A 25,421-nucleotide genomic window follows, 5' to 3' on the forward strand; every position below is an offset into this window, starting at 1 on the left:
TGCTGATAACATGATCCTATATTTAGAAGATCCAAAAAATCCACTAGAAAACTTCTAGAAGTAGCAGGATATAAAATCAATATGTGTAAATCTAATGCATTTCTATTCATAAGTGATCAATCCTCTGAAAGAGAAATTAGGAAAACCATTCCATTCACAATAGCCTCAAAAAAACTAAAATACTTGGGAAGTAATCTAACAAAAGAGGTGAAAGACCTCTACAATGAAAATTACAGAACACTAAAGAAAGAAATTGACGAAAACCTTAGAAGATGGAAAGATCTCCCATGTTCTTGGATAGGCAGAATTAACATTGTCAAAATGGCCATTCTACCAAAGGCACTACACAAATTCAATGCAATTCCCATTAAAATCCCAATGACATTCCTCATAGAAATAGAGAATGCAATCATGAACTTCATCTGGAAGAACAAGAGACCTCCAATAGCCAAAACATTCCTGAGTAGAACAAGTGAAACAGTTGGTATCACAATATCAGATATTAAATTATACTACAGAGCAATAGTAACAAAAACAGTGGTATTGGCACCAAAATAGACAGGCAGACCAATGGTACAGAATTAGAAGACACAGAGACAAAACCACATAAATACAGTCACCTCATACTAGACAAAGGAGCCAAAAACATACAATGGAGTAAAGATAGCCTGTTCAACAAATGGTGCTGGCAATACTGGAAATCCATATGCAGTAAAATGAAATTAAACCTGTATCTCTCATGCACAAAACTCAACTCAAAATGGATCAAGGACCTAGAAATTAGACCAAAGACCCTGCACCTAATAGAAGACAAAGTAGGCCCAAATCTTCATCATGTTGACTTAGGATCAGACTTCCTCAACAAGACTCCCATATCACAAGAAATCAAAGCAAGAATCAATAAATGGAATGGACTCAAACTAAAAAGATTTTCTTAGCAAAGGATATAATCAATAATGTGAAAAGAGAGCCTACAGAGTGGGAAAAAATCTTTTCCACATGCACTTCAGGAAGAGCACTTGTCTCCAAAATTTATTATGAACTTACAAAACTTTACACCAAAAATACAAAGAAACCAATCAATAACTGGACAGGAACTGGACAGACACTTTACAGAAAAAGACATACAGGTGATTAATAAATATATGAAAAAGTGTTCAAAATCTCTAGTAATTAGAGAAATGCAAATTAAAACAACTCTTAAGATTTCATCTTACTCCAATTAGAATGGCTATTATCAAGAACACAAGCAATAATAGATGTTGGCATGGATGGGAGAAAAAGGGCACACTTTTACATTGTTGGTGGAGTTGCGAATTGGTGCAGCCACTCTGGAAAGCAGTGTGGAGAATCCTCAGAAAACTTGGAATGGACCCACCTTTTGACCCAGTTATTCCACTCCTCGGTTTATACCCAAAGGACTTAAAATTAGCATAGTATAGTAACACAGCCACATCAATGCTTATAGCAGCTCAATTCACAATAGCTAGATTGTGGAACCAACCTAGAAGCCCTTCAACAGATGAATGGATAAAGGAACTGTGGTATATATACACAATGGAATGTTATTCAGCCATAAAGATGAATAATATTATGGCATTTGAAGATAAGTGGATGGAATTGGAGAATATCATGCTAAGTAAAATAAGTCAATCCCAAGACCAAAGGCCAAATGTTTTCCCTGAGAAGAGGAGAATGATATATAATGGAGGTGGGGGTGTGGGGAGTGAGAGAAGAATGGAGGAACTTTGGATTGTGTAGAAGGAAATGAGAGGGAGGGGAGGTATGAAAGATGGTGGAATGAGACAGATATCATTGCCCTATGTACATGTATGATTGCACGAGTGCTATGAGTCTACATCGTGTACAACCAAGGAGATGAAATGATGTACCCCATTTGTGTAAAATGAATCAAAATGCAGTCTGTAAAAAATTTAAAAATAAATAAATAAGATAGACAATAAAAACTAAATAAACCAAATTTTTAAAAAATTTAAAAGTTAAAAAAGAGATTAAAAAAGAAGTAGGAGAATTGATATAAGAAAGAGTTGGTTCTTTGTTCTATAGTTTCAGTGAAAGACAGGGGCTAGAAAATGCCATTTAATTGTACATAATCTTTTGTCATACTTGCATACAAGTTTGCTGTCCTACAGTTTCCAAAGAGTAAATAGCCTCAGAGAATGATTTTTACTCATTAATATTCTCACGTTCCATCCAACTGAAAAGATCAGATTTACTTCTCCAATATCATGAATATTAAAGTATAGTAGAATCTGTCACTTTTTGGAAATGCAGCTTAAATGTAGAGATAAATTTCATATCAGTTTAGCAAGTTCTATTTAGAAGAAATGTAAGGAAGTTGAGACTGAGAATATTTGGTTTAATTTTTCTGTTCAAAAATTTCCCATTGTCAGAATTCTATTTATCTGCATATATCAGTAAGCAAAAAAATGATTACTTCAAAGTTTCCAAAGGCAGATATTGCACCTATATTTCAAACATGGTTGCTGAATTTATTCCCAAATACATGGTAAAGTATACTTTGTATTATTGAGAATGAATAAAGAAAAGTTATAGTGTTTACTACTGGCCAATGCAAGTTAATATTAAAATAATTTGATTGTTTTTTCACCTTACTGCTCTTCTTTATTCTACATTGTTTGCTTAAGTAAGAAATTGGATATCGTATTCTTATAGTATAGAATTACGTAGTTAAATAAAATGTTTGTATTTTTCTGTTCCAGGTTCAGCTCAGATTTTATTTGAAAAAATCGAATCAGTAGAATTTAATGTTTGCAATGAAACAGTTCTCATCCCATGCTTGATTATGAATATGGAGACAGAAAACATTGGTGAAATGTTTCTACGGTGGATATTTAAAGAAAAAAATATTTTAGACTTTATTGGATATGAAAACAAATCCACTGTAGACAGTGACTTTCCAAGTGCAAAAATTGAATCCTCAGAATTACTAAAAGGAAATGCCTCTTTGCAGTTGGCTAAGGGTGATGCCGTTGCAGGAAACTACACATGTGAAGTAATAGAATTAACCAGAAATGGTGAATTCACCATAGAACTAAAATATCGTGGTGGTAAGTACTGTGGTTTGAATATGGTTTATTCCCTTTAAAACATGTGTTGAAACTTAACTGTCATGTCGTCTTATTGAACAATGGGGCCTCTATGAGATAATTAGGTTGTTCAGAGGGATTAAGGCCTTTCTTGAGGGACTGGGTGACTAACCCACACAGAGTAGGTCATGGCAAAACAAGTCCTCCCCTTGTGATTTTCCTAAAACATGCTCCCTTCCCATTTCATCCTCCACCATGTCATGATGCATTAAAGGAGCCTCCCTAGAAGCTGAGCAGCTGCCAATGCCATGCACTTGGACTTCTCAGCCTTCAGAACCACGAGCCAAAAGAACTTAATTCTGTTACTTATGAATCACCCAGTCTCAGGTATTCTTTTATAGCAACAGAAAGCAGACTAACACAGTTGGACTTCTACAAAAGCTTCCTTTTTATTTGTCCTGTTACAACTGATCCTATTAGGAAGAGTGAAAAAGAACTAGAAGTTCCACTAAATCCCAAATCAGACTACTAATAGTAAAAGTTGATGTAATATTTAGCTGCTTTAAGATCATGAGGTCTATCTGATTTGTTCTCTACTCTTCATGGTAAAACTCAATTACTCTTAATTTTTATATCCCGGCCTGAAGACTTCACTATTTGAATGATTGGTCCTAAGGACATCTACTCTGCCTTTGTCTTTGCTGTCATCTAAAGTAATTCTTTCATGTGATTAATTTTTAAACATCTTTCAATTATTTCGACTTTTTATATTTTGTCACCTTATACTTTGACTAAGGGTTGGCAAGTTTCAGCCATGCTCCATAGAAAGAATACATTGGGAGATTCAAGAAGTTAAAGGTCAGATTATCATGGATGGTTCCTTGAGGTTTTCTGTGTTAAGACTTACTTTAGTGTTGTTTTCCTTGGCCAAGATGTAGGGGGACAGAGAGTGAACTTAATCAAAGTGATTTAAGGCTCAGTTGTATTTCTTTTTATATTTTTTTTCCAATATCTGTGATTTTTTTTTATCTTAAACAAATGGCATACATGTTGTTTCTCTCTTTGTACATGGAGTCAAGGCATACCATTTGTGTAATCATAAATTAGCATAGGGTAATGTTGTTTGATTCATTCTGTTATTTTTTTTCCTTACCCCAACTCCTCCCACCCCTCTTTTCCCACTATACAGTCTTTCCTTCCTCCATTCTTGCAACCCTCCTTAACCCTAACCCTAAACCTAACCCTAACCATAACGCTAACCCCTCCCACTCCCCATTATATGTCCTCATCTGCTTATCAGCATGATCATTCGTCCTTTAGTTTTTTGAGATTGGCTTATCTCACTTAGCATAATATTCTCCAATTTCATCCATTTGCCTGCAAATGCCATCATTTTATCATTTTTTATGGTGGAGTAATATTCCATTGTATATATATGCCACAGTTTCTTTATTCATTCATCAATTAAAGGACATCTAGGTTGGTTCCACAATCTGGCTGTGGTGAATTGAGCAGCTATGAACATTGATGTGGCTGTATCTCTGTAGTATGCTGATTTTAAGTCCTTTGGGTATAGGCCAAGGAGTGGGATAGCTGTGTCAAATGGTGGTTCCATTCCAAGCTTTCTGAGGAATCTCCATACTGCTTTCCAGAGTGGCTGCACTAATTTGCAACTCCACCAGCAATGTCTGAGTGTACCTTTTTCCCCACATCCTCGCCAACACCTATTGTTGCTTATGTTCTTGATAAACGCCATTCTAATTGGGGTGAGATGGAACCTTAGGGTAGTTTTGATTTGCATTTCTCTTTTTACTAGAGATGTTGAACATTTTTTCATATATCTGTTGATTGCTTGTACATCTTCTTCTGTGAAGTGTCTGTTCATTTCCTTAGCCCATTTGTTGATTGGACTATTTGTATTCTTGGTGTAGACTTTTTGAGTTCCTTACATATTCTGGAAATTAGCACTCTATCTGAAGTATGAGTGGCAAAGATATTCTCCCACTCTGTAGGCTCTCTCTTCACATTACTGAAGGTTTCCTTTGCTGAGAGAAAGCATTTTAGTTTCCATCTATCCCAGTTGTTGATTCTTGCTTTTATTTCTTGTGCTATGGGAGTCCTGTTAAGGAAATCTGATCCTAAGCCAACAAGTTGAAGATTTGGACATACTTTTCCTTCTATAAGATGCAGGGTCTCTGGTCTGATTCCGAGGTCCTTGATCCATTTTGAGTTGAGTTTTGTGCAGGGTGAGAGATAGGGGTTTAATTTCATTCTGTTGCATATGGTTTTCCAGTTTTTCCAGCACCATTTGTTGAAGAGGCTATCTTTTCTCCATTGCATATTTTTGGCCCCTTTGTCTAGTATGAGAAAATTGTATTTATTTGGGCTTGTGTCCATGTCCTCTATTCTGTACCACTGATCTACCTGTCTATTTTGGCACCAATACCATGCCGTTTTTGTTACTATTGCTTTGTAATAGAGTTGAAGATCTGATATTGCGATACCCCCTGCTTTGCTCTTTCTACTGACGATTGCTTTAGCTATTCTGGGTTTCTTATTCTTCCAGATGAATTTCATGATTGCTTGCTCTATTTCTGTAAGGTACGTCATTGAGAATTTAATTGCATTGAATCTGTATAGCATTTTTGGTAGTATGGCCATTTTGACAATATTCATTCTGCCTATCCAAGAACATGGGAGATCTTTCCATCTTCTTTAATTTCTTTCTTTAGTGTTCTGTAGTTCTCATTGTAGAGGTCTTTCACATCTTTTGTGAGATTGATTCCCAAGTATTTTATTTTTTTGAAGCTATTGTGAATGGGGTCGTTTTCCTAACTTCTCTTTCTGAAGATTCATCACTTATGTATAAAGATGCATTGAATTTATGAGCATTGATCTTGTAACCTGCTACTTTACTGAATTCACTTATGAGTTCTAAGAGTTTTCTTGTGGAATTTCCAGGTTCCTTTAAATATATAATCATGTGATCAGCAATCAGGGATAGTTTGATTTCTTCTTTTCCAATTCATATCCCTTTAATTTCTTTAGTTTGTCTAATTGCTCTGGCTAGAGTTTCAAGGACGATGTTGAATAGAAGTGGTGAAAGAGGGCATCCCTGCCTTGTTCCAGTTTTTAGGGGGAATGCTTTCAGTTTTTCACCATTTAGAATGATATTGGCCATGGGCTTAGTGTAGATGGCCTTTACAATGTTGGGGAATGTTCCCACTACCCCATTTTTTCTAGTGTCTTGAGCATGAAGGGATGATGTATGTTATCGAATGCTTTTTCTGCATCTATCAAAATAATCATGTCATTCTTAACTTTAAGTCTGTTGATATGGTGAATGACATTTATTGATTTCCGGATGTTGAACCAAACTTGCATCCCTGGGATAAAACCCAATTGATCATGGTGCACTATCTTTTTAATATATTTTTATATGTGATTTGCTAAAATTTTGTTGAGAATTTTTGCGTCGATGTAAATTAAGGATATTGGTCTGAAATTTTCTTTCCTCAATGTGTCTCTGTCTGATTTAGGTATCAGGGTGATATTGGCTTCATAGAATGAGTTTGGGAGGGTTCCCTCCTCTTCTATCTTTCTTCAGCTCCTCCCTCCTCTTCTATTTTATGGAATACTTTGAGAAGTATTGGAATGAGCTCTTCTTTAAAGGTTTTGTAGAACTCGGCTGAGAACCCTTCTGGTCTCGGACTTTTCTTTGTTGGTAGGTGTTTGATGACCTCTTCTATTTCATTGCTTGAAATTGATTTATTTAATTTGTGTATGTCCTCCTCATTCAGTTTAGGTAATTCATATGTCTCTAGAAACTTGTTGATGTCTTCGATGTTTTCTGTTTTGTTGGAATATAGATTTTCAAAATAGCTTCTAATTATGTTTTGTATTTCACTCATGTCTGTTGTGATATTTCCTTGTTCATTCCGAATTTTAGTAATTTGAGTTTTCTCCCTCTTTCTCTTTGTTAGTGTGGCTAAGGGTTTACCAATTTTGTTTATTTTTTCAAAGAACCAACTATTTATTTTGTTAATTTTTCCGATTGTTTCTTTTGTTTCAATTTTGTTGATTTCGGCTCTGATTTTAACAATTTCCTGTCTTCTACTACTTTTGGTTTTGGTCTGCTCTTCTTTTTCTAGGGCTTTGAGCTGTAGTGTTAAGTCATTTGTTGAGTTCTACTTCTTTTGTTGAATGCATCCCATGAAATAAATTTTCCTCTAAGTACTGCTTTCATAGTGTCGCTGAGATTTTGTTATGATGTGTCTTTGTTCTCATTTACTTCTAAGAATTTTTTATTTCCCTCCCAATTTCTTCTGTTATCCATTCATCATATAATAGTGTATTATTTAATCTCTAGGTAGTACTGTTTTTTATTCTGTCACTTATTTCTAATTTCAATCCATTATGATCTGATAAAATATAAGGTAGTATCTCTATTTTCTTGTATTTGCTATCAGTAGCTTTGTGGCATAAAATATGGTCTATTTTAGAGAAGGGTCCATGTGCTGCTGAGAAGAAAGTGTATTTGTTCTTTTTTGGATGGTATATTCTATATATGTCCGTTAAGTGTAAATTGTTGATTGTGTTATTGAGATCTATAGTTTCTTTATTCAACTTTTGTTTGGAGGATCTATCCAGTGGTGAGAGAGGTGTGTTAAAATCGCCTAGTATTGTTGTGTTGTGGTCTATTTGATTTCTGGAATTAAGAAGGATTTGTTTGATGTACATGGATGAGCCAATGCTTGGGGCATAGATATTTATGATTGTTATGTCTTGCTGATTTATGCTTCCCTTAAGCAGTATGTAATGTCCTTCTTTATCCCTTCTGACTAGTTTTGGCTTGAAGTCCACATTATCTGAAATGAGGATGGATACTCCAGCTTTTTTGCTGTGTCCGTGTGCATGGTATGTTTTTTCCCATCCTTTCACCTTTAGTCTATTGGTATCTCTTTCTATGAGTTGAGTCTATGAGGCAGCATATTGTTGGATCTTTCTTTTTAATCCAACCTGCCAGTCTATGTCTTTTGATTGATGAGTTCAGGCCATTAACTTTCAGGGTTATTATTGTGATATGATTAGCATTCCCAGTCATTTGACTCATTTTTGTTTTTTGACATGATTTGGTTTCTCCTTTATTTGGCTCTTCCTTAGGCTAGTTCCTCTCATTGCTGATTTGCATCATTGGTCTTCATCTCTTCCTCATGGAATATTTTGCTGAGAGTGTTCTGTAATCCCGGCTTTCTTTTTGTAAATTCCTTTAGCTTTTGTTTATCATGGAAGGATCTTATTTCGTCGTCAAATCTGAAAGTAAGTTTTGCTGGGTATTAGATTCTTGGTTGGCATCCATTTTCTTTCAGAGTTTGGTAAATGTTGTTCCCGCCCCTTCTAGCTTTTAGGGTCTGGATTGAATAATCTACTGATATTCTTATTGGTTTCCCTCTGAATGTAATCTGATTCTTTTCTCTTGTGGCCTTTAAAATTCTGTCTTTATTATGTATGTTAGTTATTTTCATAATAATGTGCCTTGTGTGGGTCTGTTGTAATTTTGTATATTTGGAGTCCTATAAGCCTCTTGTACTTGGTTTTCCATTTCATTCTTCAGATTTGGGAAATTTTCTGATATTATTTCATTGAATAGATTATTCATTCCTTTGGGTTTTTTCTCTAAGCCTTCCTCAATCCCAATAATTCTTAAATTTGTCCTTTTCATGATATCCCATAATTCTTGTAGATTCTGTTCATGATTTCTTACCATCTTTTCTGTTTGGTCAACTTTTTTTCAACGTTAAATATTTTGTCTTCAATGTCTGAGGTTCTGTCTTCCAGGTGTTCTATCCTATTGGTTATGCTTTCTATGGATTTTTTAACTTGGTTTATCGTTTCCTTCATTTCAAGGATTTCTGTTTGGTTTTTTTTCAGTATCTCTAACCCTTTATTGAAATGATCTCTTGCTTCCTGTATTTGCTCTTTTAACTGTTGATTGGTGTGATCATTTAATGCCTGCATTTGCTCTTTCATCTCCTCCTTCAATGTCTGCATTTGCTCTTTCATCTCCTAGTTTGCTTCCCTGATTGTTTTAATTATGTACATTCTGAACTCCTTTTCTGACATTTCTTCTGCTGTGCTGTCATTGCGTTTTGTTGATATAGGATCTAGGTTTGTTTGGGACATTTCTTCCCTTGTTTTCTCATATTGGTCAGATGTCAGTGGGACTCTGAGATATTGCAGATTTCCTCTATTTGCTTATAGTGTCCCTGTAGATTTCCAGTATATCACCTCCCAGCCTTCAGTAGCCTGAAGTCTTGGAGAACTTGATAATGCAGTGCTTTCGACGAAAGCTGCCCCTAGCCCACTACTGGTTCCAGGGCTTGGAGCTGGCTCTGTCCTGAAAGGCTCACTGGGCGGTCTGCTCCGAGAAGCTGGCTGTGTGGAAGGAGCCCGCCGCCGAAGGGAGCAGGGCTACCTGGGGAAGACTCTAGCTTCCCTTCCCTGCTCTGAAAAGCCGCCCCTGTCCGGGCCTGCTGCCGGGGCCGAGCTTCACCTGGTGGGGGAACCTCACCCCATGGTTCTATTTTAGTCCGAGTTTCTCAATGCCTCCCCTTCTGAATCCTGGGTTCTGGAGCGACAGGAGAAGTAGTCACCTTCTAGTCCGCCATCTTGGATCGCCCCATGGAAAGAGCCTGCCGCTGGAGGAAGCAGGGCTGTTTGGAGAAGTCTCTGGCTGCCCTGCCCTGCTCCCAGATGCTGCCTGTGGGCCGGAGCTGGCTCCAGGACTTGTGGCTGGCTCTGTGTAGAAAGGCTCTCACTGGGCGGTCTGCATCGAGAAGCTGGCCGTGAAAGGAGCCTGCTGCCGGAGGGAGCAGGGCTACCTGGGGAATACTCTAGCTGCCCTGCCCTGCTCTGAAAAGCCGCCTCTGACCGGGCCTGCTGCCCAGGCCGAGCTTCACCTGGTGGGGGAGATTCACTCCGTGGCTCTATTTTAGTCCAAGTCTCTCAATGCCTCCCCTTATTGAAAACTGGGTTCTGGAGCAACAGGAGATGCAGTCACCTTCTAGTCCACCATCTTGGATCTCCCCCTCAGCTGTATTTCTATGATTATTCCCTCTTTGCCAAATTGAGTTGGTAAGTTGTATGAGGCAGTGAAGTTGGCTGAAGTAAAGTCTCCTTTCTTTCCTATTTCTTGCTGTGCTAGCTGACCCACAACCACATACAAGGATATTGTGACTTTATTTGGAGAGCTCTATTTAGTATCACCAGGCATCTTGGTGATCTTGATATTAACCATACTTTGAGAGCCTCTGCTTTGGATGAGATCATAACAGTTCAATTGGATCAGTTAGTTTCTTTGTTCTTTTTGTTTTTACTGTCATAAAATGTTCTTCCCAGGAATGATGTGAACCATTCCTTTCCCCCAGTATATTCATTCTTTATGATTTACTGCATGTCCACAAGGGACTTCTCCCAGCTCCTAGAAGTTGGTCCCATTCCCCTGTCACATAGCCCCTTGCATATTTAAAGCCAGGGAAGAATACTCTTCCTCTCGTTGAATTCCTCTCGCATGCTGAATTTATTATTCTAGGAAGAGCCCAGTCCCTTTTAAGGAATCACTTGATTAGGCCAGCCTTCTGTCTCTCAAGGATAATCCCTTTCTTAGCATCATCTGATTAGGGACCTTAAATACATCATCAAGCTGTCTTTTCCAGGTGACATAACATACTTATGGAAATGAGTGTATTCAAGTCTTACTCATATGCCAGAGGAAAGAAATACACAAGGTGTGGATGTCAGGGTGGTAGGGATTTTGTAGGCCACTTTAGAATTCTGGGTTTGATTAAACTAAATTCAAACTAAAACAATTTAGTTTGAATTTTAGTATTGTAAATTTCATTATGATTTTCTCTGTGTTTGTGGAGGTTTACATGTATATATTTGAAGGAGAGACATCATGAGAGTGGTCCCTTGATCTTTCTGGGTTTTCTCATCTTTTGTATATAGAGATAAAAAAAAATGAAGTCCTGGGTTTTTATTGCACTTAGTCTTGGAAAAATTAAAAACTTGTCCATAGACCCCACCATCTAAATATAATTTCTTTGCCTTCTACTAGGTTCATTTGTCTGGGAGCCACTCTTCCTAATGGGGAATTAGAGCTTTGAGGAATGTCATAGACAGAGATGCCAGTCATTTCTTGGGTAGAAGAAGGGTGTTAATGCCCTCGAATTGTCTTTCCTCATTCTCAGAAGGAAACAACATAAGGTGTTTTCTTGGTTCATTATAAGCTTAACATATTTTCTTAGTGTCATAAATTTAGAGTTGAAAAGGATCTTAGAGAGGTATCTTATCTCACTTTCCCCTTGAGGAATAAGAGTTCATGTCATCTGACAGTACTTCCATAACAAATGCATAGCTTAATGAACATGAGTGATTTTATATAAAAATTTGGCTTTTGTCCCCAAGATCTCAGTTGGTTCTCATTCAGCGATTCTCAAATTCTCTCCACCTTAACAAATCAGGGAGAAAGATAATACATTCCTTTCAGGGACAAAATGTAAAATGCAGCAGAAATCTGCACCAGTGATTTTAAAAGAAAAGAATCACAGGCATTCCTCCACTTCCACATACTTCCCATCAGGGAACCCGTGAAGATCTTGGGGTGGCAGTGAGAGGGGATATAGTGTATGAGTCTAGAGTAACTCCTTAGGTGATTCTGATGAGCTCCAGGTGAGTCACTTAGACACTAATAACTTTTGTTCTGTCATCTCACTATCATTGAAATGCCCTCTCATTTTTCTCATTATTTCCGCATAGAATCTTGGAGTCATCAAAGAATCGTCTAGTCTGTCTCACCATCTGATTCACAGGTTACTTCTGTTCCATGCGGGCAGTCGGCCATTCTCACTTGTTACCTAGAGCTGTGGCAGGAGGAGGCACTGTTGCTTTCCAAAGGTCTTGGGCTGCGATCATGCAGTTCCAGTTCTCCCTTAAGTCAGGCTAGTACTTGGTCCCTTGTAAGTTCTCACTCACAGGGAAGGCTGTGGCATTTCTCCCAAGTTTATTCTTGCCTGGGGTTAGGATCTGTCATTCTTTTCGTCATTGCTGATGGTTTCAGGATCCCCATTCTAGTCACCTTCCCTTTGGAGCAGTTCTGTGACATCTTTAAATGTGATAAGGAAAACTGAACTCAGGATGGGGTTTGTTGGTCATGGCTTCCTATCTCCCAAGAATGACCACTGCCATAGATTTCAGACAGGTCCAGCTTCTCCAGGATACATTCTCCACATGACTGCCAAAGAAAATTTTAAATGAGATCATTTTTCTTCTGTATTTGTACCTTCCAGCCACTTGTCATTGCTCTCTGAATTACATACAAACTCCGTTAACAAGCTGTTAAGACCCAGCATGATCTTGCCCCCAAGCCCTTTGAATCTGATCTTCTATCACTAAATTCCATCATGTGGCTCCTTGCCTTGCTGTTCCTTTGGCATCTCCTCTTCCCTGTCCTCACACAGCAGGCTCCTCTCCACCCAAGGCTCAGTTCCAGGTCCTACCCTTGGGAGCCTTTTCGTCCTGCTCCCAAGAGTCTGTCTTCCACTCGTCCCCCTCCTCAAGCTCAGAACCCTGCATCTTTTACTGTTGGACCTTTAAGAGCCTAGAGGAAGGAGTGCCGTGATGGGCTTCCAAAAAGCCCCGATGTGGTTGGGAGAGAAACCAAGGAGTCAAGCACAATGCCAAGGTTTTTCACTCTGAGTATCTGAAGAAATGAAATCAACTGTATTGAAATGAGGAAAACAGAGAGAGGAGAGACTTTGGGGGATTGAGATGGGAGGATATCAGTAGTGGGTCATGAACATGTAAGATTCTTAGTTTACCATGCCTCAGTTTCCTCAGTTATAAGAAGGAGTTGATAATTCTCCATGCATAATAATTGTGAGGATTTTAAGAATTAAGGTACAAATCAAAACAAAGTATAATGATAATTGGGAGGGAAAAATAATTATTTAAGCATAGTTATTAGATTATATCACTTTTAGCAAATCCTCAGGGAACTAGATATGAAAATATTATCAGATTGTTCCTTCTAGTGGGATTTTAGACTGTATTGAAGTAAGTTTTCTTTGGTATAGGATAATGTTCAGTTATATAGTCTGAAAATTAAGGTATTGATTCAGAACATGTAAAACATTCTATCTCATAATAGAGATTTGCAAAAAAAAAGTCACAAAAAGTTATCTTCCTGGAAAAATTATTGAAGACCTGTTGAATATAGATACATGAGTTTACTTCTAGGCACTTTCCTGTTCCATAGGTCTGCACTTCTATTTTCTATGCTATTATGATGTTAGCTTTTTAACATTGTATTTTTAATTTTTTAAAAATGTTGAAATTACCTTTGTTTTGTAACTGTTTTGATTATTGTATCTTTGTAGTTTATTGAAAGTCAGGGAGTGTCATGCCTCCTTTTGCTCAAGATTGCTTAGGCTACTCAGGGGGTTTTATGGTCCATACAAATTTTAAGGTTGTTTTTTCTAGTTCTGTGAAGAATATCATTGGTATTTGATAGGGATTTCATTGGATTTCATATAGATCACATTGTGTAGTATGGACAGCTTAACAATATTGATTTTTCCAATCCCTGAACCTAGGATGTCTTTCCTTTTTGTGTGTCACTTTTGTATTCTTTCATCAATGTTTTGTGCCTTTTATTGTAGGGATCTTCCAACTCTGTGTTTAAATCTATTCTTAGGGATTTTTTGTGTGTTCATTTGTTTGTTTAGCATTGTAGATTGGTTTGCTTTTTAGACTGCTTTCTCAGCTAATTCCATATTGACTATAGAAATGCTAATGCTTTTTAGTGTTTCTACTCTGCAATTTTGCTGGATTGACTTATTAATTATGATAATTTTGGGTGGTGTTTTGGGGTTTTTTATATATAAGATCATATCATCTGCAAATAGTGAGAATTTGACTTGCTTCTTTTATAATTTGGATGCCCTATATTTCTTCAATTTACTGAAACCTCTGCTAGGAATTCTAGTACTATGTTGACTAAAAGGTAAAAGTGGACATCCTTGTCTTCTTGTAGAGCATTCTGGAAAGACAGTTTCTTCAACAAATGTTGTGGCACAATGGATATCTACATGCAGAAGAATTAAACTAGATCCCTTTCATTATTTATTTAAAAGTCAACTAAAGAAGATTAAATACTTTTGTAAAAACCAGGAAACTATGAAAGTACTGGAGGACATGGGTATCGGAATGGACAAGAACTTTTTGGATAGGACATCAAAGCACAGGCAACAAAAACATTAATAGAGAAATTGGATTATATCAAACTACAAAGCTTTTACACAGAAAACAGCAGAGTTAAGATAAAACTTTAAAAAAATGACAGATGATATTTGCAAAATACGTGGCTGATAAGAGGTTAATATTTAGAATAAATAGACTAAAAAGCTTTTTCTCAGCAAAGAATATAATCAATAATGTGAAAAGAGAGCCTAAGAGGAGGAGAAAATCTTTTCCACACGCACTTCAGATACAGCACTTATCTCGAAAATTTATTATGAACTTACAAAACTTTACACCAAAAATACAAAGAAACCAATCAATAAATGGGCCAAGGAACTGGACAGACACTTTACAGAAGAAGATATACAGGTAATTAATAAATATATGAAAAAGTGTTCAACATCTCTAGTAATTAGAGAAATGCAAATTAAAACAACTCTAAGATTTACCTTACCCAATTAGAATGGCTATTATCAAGAACACAAGCAATAATACAACATTACTGTATGTGGATTTATGATTACACAAATGGTATGCCTTTGCGCCATGTACAAACAGAGAGGCAACATGTATCCCATTTGTTTACAATAAAAAAAAAAAAAAAAAAAAAAGAATATTCCTGTTAGGGCTATGTAGGATTGTCTCTTACAAATTACATTTAAATTATACAATTATATCTTCTCAAGCATTTTTTAAAATCGAATTTTATCAGGAAATAAAACATAACACTTATGCAGCAAAAAAAAAAAAAAATAATAGATGTTGGCATGAATGTGGGGAAAAGGCACACTTTTACATTGCTGGTGGAGTTGCAAATTGGTGCAACCACTCTGGAAAGCAGTGTGGAGAATCCTCAGAAAACTTGGAATGTGCCCACCTTTTGACCCAGTTATTCCACTCCTCGGTTTATACCCAAAGGACTTAAAATTAGCATAGTACAGTAACACAGCCACATCAATGTTTATAGCACCTCAATTCACAAGAGCTAGATTGTGGAACCAACCTAGATGCCTTTCAACAAATGAATGGATAAAGAAACTGTGGTATATATACACAATGGAATATTATTCAATAAAGAAGAATAATATTATGGCATTTGCAGATAAATGGATGGAATTGGAGAATATCATGCTAAGTGAAATAAGCCAATTATTATGAGGTGGGGGAGAGAAGATGGTAGAACTTTAGATTATGCATTTGGAAATGAGAGGGAGGAGGGGAGGTAAGAAATATGGTGGAATGAGACAGACTTCATTACCCTGTGTACATATATGATTACACGAATGGTATGAATCTACATCATGCACAACCACGGAGACAAAAAGATGTACCCTATTTGTGTACAATGAATCAAAAGGCAGTCTGTTAAAATAAAAAAAAAAAAAATTAAAAAAAAAAGAAATTCAAGCAACTCCATAGGAAACACACTCACAAATCCAATTTAAAGATGGTCAATCGGAATTTCGAAGAGAAATAGGAATTCGCAATGTTGCACCAACTCCCTAGGAGTGAATTAAATCAGCAATTGTACACTAGCAAACGGAGGTAAGCAAATGGTGGCAGGGGAAGCAGGGAAGCAATTTAATGATCTCATCCAGAAGAGAACCAATATCATTAATTCTTAGAATAGAAAGAAAGTCCTGGAGCTCTCTGGATGCAGAGAGAACCTGTAATCCACTAGCAGAGGTGGTTGGAACTGAGAAAATACTTGTAATTTGAAGGGACTCATTGAATGGAGTTTCCAAGTCAGCAGAATTCCTCCAGGAGGTGGTTGAATTCTGCATACAGACACACCTTACATGTTTGGCCTGTTGGGTCAAAATGAAAGCTGGATGAGATTTGCATTTTAATGACTTCCTCACATTGGCAGTTTCTAAAATTTGAAACACCAGATACAAAAGACTATTTCAAGAGTTTCAGCAAAAATTACCTGAATTTCTGAATTATAATTAACACTTTACTGATTGATATTAATTAATATCAAGTGTTTCTTATATACAATTATTTTGCTTCTGTCTCTATACACCCACTTTATCCTTTCCATTTTAATTTGTCACTTTCCCAACCTCTTTCTCCAATTTTTTTGTCCTTTTTTTCTCTGTTTTATTTTTATCTCACCTTCAAGTTCAATTTAAAGTACAATTATTAATATGTAATCCACTCAGCCTATTCTAGATGACTCCTCAACCATGTTTTTCCTGGATTAATATAATTTTAAGGAATATTAGTAATTATATTTGTAGTTTATGTTGATATATGGTTTATTTTAAAAAGGCTACTGCTATGACACTTTCTTCTTTCACTGAGACATTAGGGTTGAAATTAACTTGGATTATGTTGAGTTTTTGTGTTGAAGCTGAGATACACAGCCAGCACAAAACTTGGAGATAATTACTCACCGAAGGTTCCCCACATTAAAGAGGAAGAGGAATTTATCTCAACAGATGTTGAAATACTCAACTCCAGGACCTTTGAAAACATAAGGAAACAGGTAAACAAGTTTCCCCAAATGTAAAACTCCATTTAAAGGAACCACAGACGTTGAAGGGGATGAAATTTTGAGAAAGTCTATAAAAGGTGAAGTATTAAAATGATTCATGAGCTAGAAGTTCTAAGGAATCAATTAAAAGAGAAAATATGGGGTTCTGTGAAAGACCACTTCAATACAGAGAAGAGATTTGGAAAAGAAACCAATCTGAACTCCTGAAATTAAAGGCACAATAAATCAGATAAAAATTGAGTTTAAAAGTGAATAACATAGAAAACAGAATTATAGGTGTTAAAGACAGGATATATAAACTTAAAAATTCAGTAAACAGTAAAGAAAAAGAAATAGAGCCATGATCAGAATTCGGAAGAACTCTGTGACAATGTTAAGAGACAAAACTTAAGTCATTGAAATTGACGAGGGCATGGAGATATAGGCTCATGGCATTAATAACTTATTCAGAAAAATAATAGCAGAAAATTTCCAAAACTAGAAATGAGATTGACAGCCACATGTAGGGTGTATATGGAACCCCTACTAGACAAGATCAGAAGAGAACCACAAAATTACAATGTCTAACATATACATATTAAGGGTAGACTATTAAAGGCCTCAAGAGAAAATGTCAGGTCACATTTAGAGGTAAACCAATAAGGGTTACTGATTTGTCATCTCAGACTCTGAAATCCAGAAAGGCTTGGAATGAGATAATACAAGTTCTGAAGGAAAACAACTAATAACCAAGATTGCTATGTCCAGAAAAATTGTCACTCAGTATCAAAATAGAAATAAAAACTTTCCAAGATATGAATAAACTAGAATTCAGGACCATTAAGCCAACACTATAGAAAAATACTTAAATACAAAACAGAATAATCCCCAAAGCAGTTTCCAAATGGATGAAGTTCACTAAAATATCAGTTAAGCAAATGAAAATTAAGACCAAATTAAATTTACAAATTAATATGGCAGAAAATAATAACCTCATCTTAATAACTGAATGTAAATGGTTTCAGCTCTCCCATTAAAAACAGAGACTGCATAATGGATTTTTTTTTTTTAAAGACCCAATTCTATGCTGTTTGCAAGGCACTCGTCTTGTAGGCAAAGAAGGTCCCATGCTGAAAATGGAAGGATAGAAAGAGATATTCCATGCAAATGGAGTCCAAAAAGCAAGTTAGAGTACCATATATATATATGATTTGAAGCAAAAATTAATCAGAAGAGACAAAGAATATCACTTCTTACTGCTAAAGGGAACAATTCAAAGTAGATATAATAAATATATATGCCCCAAACATAGGTGCACCTAATTACATAAAGCAAACACTGCTTGACATAAAGACTCAGACCCCATATGATAATAATGGTGATTCCAACATACTCCTCTCACCAAATGATAGAGTATCTATAAATAAAATCAATAAGTGCATTGATTAAATAATACAATAAATCAAATGGACCTGACGGATACCTGTAGAATATTTCATCTTCAGCAGTTGAATTTACTTTCTTTTCATCTGCTCATGGAACCTTTTCAAAAACACATCATATTTTAGGCCACAAAGTAAGTCTTAGGAAATTTGTTTAAATAGGGTCATCCCTTGCATCTTACCATATCATAATGGAATGAAATTAGAAATAAATATCAAGAAAAATTATAGAACTCACATAAAAACATGTAGATTGAGCAATGGAATTTTGATGAAGGAATGGATCACAGAAGAAATGAAGGGAGAAATTTTAAAATGCCCATTGTAAAATGATAATAGTGATAAAATGTATAGAAATACCTGGGAAATTTTGAAGGCAGTTCTATGAGGAAAGTGTATAGCATTAAGTGCCTGCATTAGAAAGAGAAATCTATGGCTGGGGTTGTAGCTTAGTAGTAAAGTATTTGCCTAGCACGTATGAGGCAATGGGTTCAATTCCCAGCTCCACGTTAAAAAACAAACAAAAAACTAAATAAACCAAATAAAGAAAAAAGCTTTCTAAAAAAAGAAACCTAATGTTACATCTCAAATCTCTAGAAAAGCAGGAACAAACTAATTCCAAAACTAGTTAAAGATAGAAAATAATTAAGGCAAGCGCTAAAATTAATGAAAGAGATCTTAAAAAAAAATATATATATATATATATATACAAGTTTGATAAACCCTTAGCCAAACTAACCAAAAGGAGAAGGCCCAAATCAACAAAATAAGACAAGAAAATGAAGATATCACCACAGATATTTCTGAAATCCAGAGATTCGTTAGGGAGTATTTAAAAAACTTATATTCCAATAAATTGGAAAATACAGAAGATATCAAAAAAATTTTAGATACATTTGATCTACCCAAGTTGACCAAGAGGATATAGAAAACCTGAATAGACCAATATTAGTCAATGAGAGTGAAGCAGTAATAAAAAACCTTCCAACAAAGAAAAGTCCAGGAACAGATAGATTCTCAACCAAGTTCTACCAGACCTTTAAAGATGAACTAAAGCCAAGTCCTCCTCAAATTATTCCACAAAATAGAAAGGGAAGAAACACTCCCAAATTCATTGTATCAAGCTAGTACACTCTGATTCCAAAAACAGACAAAGACTCATTAAGGAAAGAAGACTATAGATGAATATCCCTAATGAGCATAGACATAAAAATCCTTAACAAAATATTAGCAATCAAGATTCAAAAACAATTAAGAAGATTGTACACAATGATAAAGTTGGGTTCATCCTACACATGCAAGTTGGGTTCAATATATGCAAATTAATAAATGTAATTCATCACATAAATTGAGGTAAGGAAAAAAATCACATGATCATCTCAATGGATGCAGGAAAAAAACAACAAAATCCACCACCCATTCTTGTTAAAAACACTGAATAAACTAAGGGTAGAAGAAACTTATCTCAATATCATAAAGGCTATTTATGAAAAACCCAAAACCAACAACATACTGAATGAGAAAAACTGAAAACATTTCCTCTAAAATTAGAACGAAACAAGGATGTCCAGTCTCATCACACCTATTCAGTACAGTACTTGAAACTCTACCCAGAGCAATTACATGAGAAAGAAATTAAAGGGATAAAAATAGGAAAAGAAATAGTCAAATTATCTGTTTCTGATGACATGATTCTACAGTTAGAATACCCAAAATTTCACCAAAAGATTGCTAGAGCTGATAAACAAATTTAGCAAAGCTGTTTACAAAATCGACATACAAAGATCAATGACTTTCCTAAATACCGATAATGAACCTGCTGAGAACGAACTCAGGAAAACAATTGTCAAAATGACCACATTACCAAAAGCATTATACAGATTCAACACAACCCTCCTTAAAATACAAATGATATTCTTCACAGGACAAGAAAAATATTCCTAAATTTTATTTGGAACAACAAAAGACCCAGAAGAAGCAAATAAGCAATCCTGAACAACAAGAGCAATGCTGAGGGCATCATAATACCTGATCTCAAATTATATTACAGAGATGGGCAGCAGAAATGTAGCTTAGTGGTAGAGAGCTTGCCTAGCATACATGAGGCCCTTGGTTCAATTCCTAGTACCACACACACAAAATATTTCCTCCTTATAAGTTAAATTAGAGCTATACCAAAAATAGCATAGTATTGATATAAAAACAGACATGAAGACCAATGGTTACAACAGAAGACACAGACAAATACACAAAATACAGTCAGTGATGCTTGACAAAGGTGCCAAAAACATACCTTAGAGAAAAGAGAGCCTCATTAACAAATTATGATGGAGAAACTTGAGTGGCAGGAAGAAAATAGATCCCTATTCTCTCACCTATCACAAAACTCGAAGTGGATTGAAGACCAAGGAATTAGGCCAGAAACACTGAAACTGCTAGAAGAAAATGTAGGTTCAACACTCAAACATATTGGTGCAGGTTTTGACTTCTCAATAAGATTTCTAAACTTCGAGAAAATAAAAACAAGAATCAGTAAGGGCGATGGTATCAATTTTAAAAGCTTCTGCACAGCAAAGGAAACAAGAGCTTGAAAAAAAGAGCCTACAGAGTAGTAAAAAAAAAAAAAATTGCCAACTACTCTAAAAGGGACTAGTATCTAGAATGAAGAACTAAAAAAAAAAAAATAAAAAAAAAAAAAAAAAACAGAAAAATAGAAAATCCAATTATAAATGGGCAAGTGATGTAAACAGACATTTCTCAAAAGAAGGAACACAATTGTCCAACAAATACATGAAAAAATATTCAACATCCTTAGTAATCAGGGAAATGCAAATGAAAACTACACTGATATTTCATCTCACTCCAGTAAGAATGGCAATCATCAAAAATAATGATAATTGCTGGCAAGGATATGGGGGAAAAGGTACACTTATATATAGTTGGTAGGACTGAAAATTAGTCAACCACTTTGGAAAGCAGTATGGAGATTCCTTAAAATATTAGAAATAGAACCACTATATGACCCAGCTATCCCACTCTTTGGTATTTATCCAAAAGAACTAAATCAGTATACTACAGTTGTTACATGGATACCAATGTTTATAGCAGATCAATTCACAATAGCCAAGTTATGAAACCAGCCTAGGTGTCTGTCAATATACAAATGGATAAATAAAATGTGGTATATCTAGCAAATGTAATATTACTCAGCCATAAAGAAAAACGACATTATGGCAGTTGCCAATAAATGGCTGGAACTGGAGACTATCTTGTTAAATGAAATGTTAGTCCCAAAAAGTCTAGGGTCAATGTTTTCTGTAATATGTAGAAGCTGGAGGGATTTTTAACAAAAGGATAAAAAGGTTTCTTAGAAAAATAAAAGGGAGATCAATAGAGGAAGGGAATCAAGAGGGAAGGATGAGGGAAGTACTGGGGAATGAAATATACCAAATTATGCTATTTCTATGCATGAATATACCATAACAAGTCCTACTTTTATATATAATTTAATCTAACAATTAAAACAATAATAGTAATAAAAGGGAGAACCAAAGAGTAGTGCAAACACATTCGGAAAAGGGAAGAGGGAAGGAAAAGAGAATGAACTGGGAAGTGAGATTGATGGAATTATGTGCATGTGTGAATGTGGCATAATGAATCCCACTATTATATATCATTGTAATGCAGCAATATAAAGCGGGGATGGGTAATAGACATAAATAGACATTTCTCAAAGACATGCAAATAACCAATAGGTACATAAAAAGTGTTCAACATCACTAACAATCAGAGAAATAATTATCAAAACCTCAATGAGATATTAACTCTTTCCAGTTAGAATGACTGTTATCGAAAGGACAAAATATAACAAATACTTGAGAGGATATGGAGGAAAGGAAACCCTTGCATATTGGAATGTAAATTACTCCAAGCATTATGTGGTATGAAGTTTTATTCAAACAATTAAAAATAGATCTACTATATGATTCAGGAGTCCCCCCATGGGGTATATATGAAATCAGTATGGCAAAGAGACGTCTGCACTACCATGTTCACTGCAGCAGTATTTCCAATAGCCTATGGAACCTACCTAAGTGTCATCAACCAATGGTGATTAAAGAAAATATGGCATATATGCACAATGGAATACTATTCAGTTATGAAAGGCATAAATCCCATGATTTGCAATAACATGGATTGAACAGGTCATGACATTAAGTGAAATAAGCCCCGAATGGAAAGAAAAGTATGCTTGGTCTCACTCCTGTAGAATCTAAAATCATTGATCTCATAGCAATTGAGAGTAAGCTAATGATTGCCAGAGTCTCGGGAGAGTAAGAGTAGGGTTGTCAAGGGAGAAGTTGGTCAGCTGGTACTAAGTTACAATTAGGAGAAATAAATTCTGGTGTGCTATTGCACAGTGGTATGAATATAGATGATGATAAAACTGTATTTCAAAAAACTAGAGAAAAGGAACTTGAATACTTTTACCATAAATAAATGATAAACATGGAAATAGATATGTTTACTCAGATTTGAACCTTATGCAGTATGTACATATATCAAAACATCCAATATGTATATATGTATAATTTTAAGCATCAATGAAAAATATATATATAAGAAAAATTAATCTACTGCCGCAAAATATATTGTTCTCCCCTTTACTCGTTTAACTGTTTCATGACCATTATAACCTTCAACAAACAGTGCTTTGAGTCTATACTGTGAATAGGGAAACAAACTAGATTCTGAAAAGGTAAAATATCTCAGCAATAGAATTTATTACATTGGCATATTCTGCGAATCAATGTAAGCATTTTACATTATAAGCTTAACCAAATAAATAAATGGCTATGCTTACAGAATGAAAGTCCATGAAGACTCTTTTCTTACACACTGATACTGAGGGGCAGATCAGTGGAGGGTTCAAATGAATAATGTTGATTTCAGAGGAATGCTAGTGCTTGCTTGGGGCAGGATTCATAACCATTCTTCAGACAGCACATCCATTCTGAAGCCTCCACCACCCCAAAGCAAACTGAAATGCCTTTGGTGCACTTACTTGACTTGATTATTAGAAAAGACATTTCATAGCTACTATTACAGTCTTAGGGGTTTATGAGATGTGAGTAAACTTGATACTTTATAAGTTCTCAACCAATTTTACTTGAAGTCTTAATATAGTCACTTTATATAGAATGAAAGGATATACTTTCACCAGCTAAGTAATACATAAGACACTTACTAAAATCTTCCTTAAAGCCCCTCAGGTTTACATAAAAATGATCCATGAATTAGTCTTCTATTCCACAGTCAGTTTGAGGAAAGACAGGGCTCACCTGTCTTGTCCTAGTCACACTAAGGGGAGGGACATAGTGGTAGAGCGAGCTCCCTCACCTGGGTCCCCTGAGCCGGTCTGTACAGGAGCACTTCACTGTCGCTTGAAGGTAAATCTAGGCTCCTCATGCATACCGGTATCCAACACGTGAGAGTGGTAGTTAACGTTAGCTGAGCACTTGGTAAGTCCACCCACTGCTTTAAGCCCTTCATCTATGTTAACTTTGTTAATGGTCACAGGTCACAGCAGTCCTTCAAGGGGTAGGCCCTGTCATACCTGTGTAACAGTCAAGGATGCTGAACAGAGGCTTTGAGATGGTGTCTCAGGTTACACAGATTGTCAGAGTTGGGTTTCAAACCCAGCAGCGGCGTGGCCCAGAGCTCTGTGCTCAGCTGCTGTGCTGGGCTGCCTCCTTCCATAGAGCTCAGGATGGGAGAAGTGTGGAGAGAGACACTCAGACAACTGTGGCTTTTGTTTACTTAACAAAATCTGAAATACAATTTATATATATAAAATTTGTTTCGTGTGTGCGTGTGTGTGTGTGTGTGTGTATGAATTAAGGCCATAGGCTATTATTTTTATCATCCACCTACATAAGAAGCGATATATTATTTAAGGCCATTATCTCGGCTTAAAATTGTTATAGTAAATGCTAATAATGATTTTTGTTTTCTTTCTCCTTAGTTTCATGGTTTAGTCGACATGAAAATGTTATTATTATTATTCTCTCAGTTTTGACCACACTTGTATTCTGGGGAGAGATTGTTCTTTTAGGTAAGTATTTATTTCTATTTTTTATTTATACTTTAGTGATAAAATTATCATTACTAGGAGGCAATATTAATGAAATATGGAAGTTGTATTAGGAAGAATATTATTGTGATAAATAAAAATATGTAGTTTGAAAATTAATAGTATCCTTGAAGTATACATTGCCCTTCATCTTTTGCTATGATTAACTTATAATTCCCAAGAAAGTGCTTTGTTATTTATTTATTTACTATTCATTCATTCATTTTTGGTAATGGAGGTTGAACCCAGGGGCACTTGACCACTGAGTTACAACCCCAGTCCTTCTTATTTTTTATTTTGTGATAGGGTCATGCTAAGTTACTTAGGTCCTCACTAAATTGCTGAGGCTGGTTTTGAACTTGTGGTCCTCCTGCCTCAGCCTCCTGAGTTGCTGGAATTATAGGCATGTATCACCATGCCCAGCTAGAAGGTGCTTTTTATTCGTTATTGTTTTTTAAATATTTAAAGAATGAATAGTGGGACTAGTAGTAATAACAGTACCTTAAGTCATGTAGCATTTTTATATTTACAGAACATTTACATACATTTTATTTGATAAACAGATGGTCACAGGCCACATTAGTGTTAAGACAGCATGATGTGATCCTCTGGAGCATTAGGATTCCCTCTCCTCATTTTGCCAGTTTGAACTTCTCTGTAGACAGGTGCTCACCCATGGAGAAGTCCCACTGAACCATGTTTTGTCATCTTCAATGTGCAGCTTTGTAGCCCTTAAGGAAGCGGCCACGGGAGAGTTGTGTTCTTTGATCTTGCTTTGCTGTGATAGTCATGTAACCAAACCTCAGGGCAAATCTTAATGCTGTGGCAGATTGAGCATCAACAGTATAGTACTTCCATTACAAGGTAATTAGGTTATCTGCATTATGGTTAACGTTCACACTCAACCATAGGGCCATACCTGCTTGGTAAAGAAAATTTATTAAATTAGTGAAGTTCTGAGGTGACATTGTAAACTTCTTAAATTTTATATATAAGAT

The 25,421-nt window shown here is 35.8% G+C and overlaps 1 protein-coding gene across 1 annotated transcript in view; it reads left to right on the forward strand.

The window, feature by feature from the left end:
- The window catches only part of LOC306670828 (leukocyte surface antigen CD47-like), a 65,566-nt gene that overhangs the window by 16,870 nt on the left and 23,275 nt on the right, over nt 1-25,421 (forward strand). The window contains exons 2-3 of the mRNA XM_079155823.1: nt 2,745-3,092; nt 24,316-24,405. Coding sequence (XP_079011949.1) covers nt 2,745-3,092; nt 24,316-24,405 — 438 coding nt within the window. The remainder of the gene's footprint in view (nt 1-2,744; nt 3,093-24,315; nt 24,406-25,421) is intronic.

This window comes from Sciurus vulgaris (assembly GCF_902686455.1).
Source record: "Sciurus vulgaris genome assembly, chromosome: 10".
In the NCBI taxonomy this organism is placed as follows: domain Eukaryota; kingdom Metazoa; phylum Chordata; class Mammalia; order Rodentia; family Sciuridae; genus Sciurus; species Sciurus vulgaris.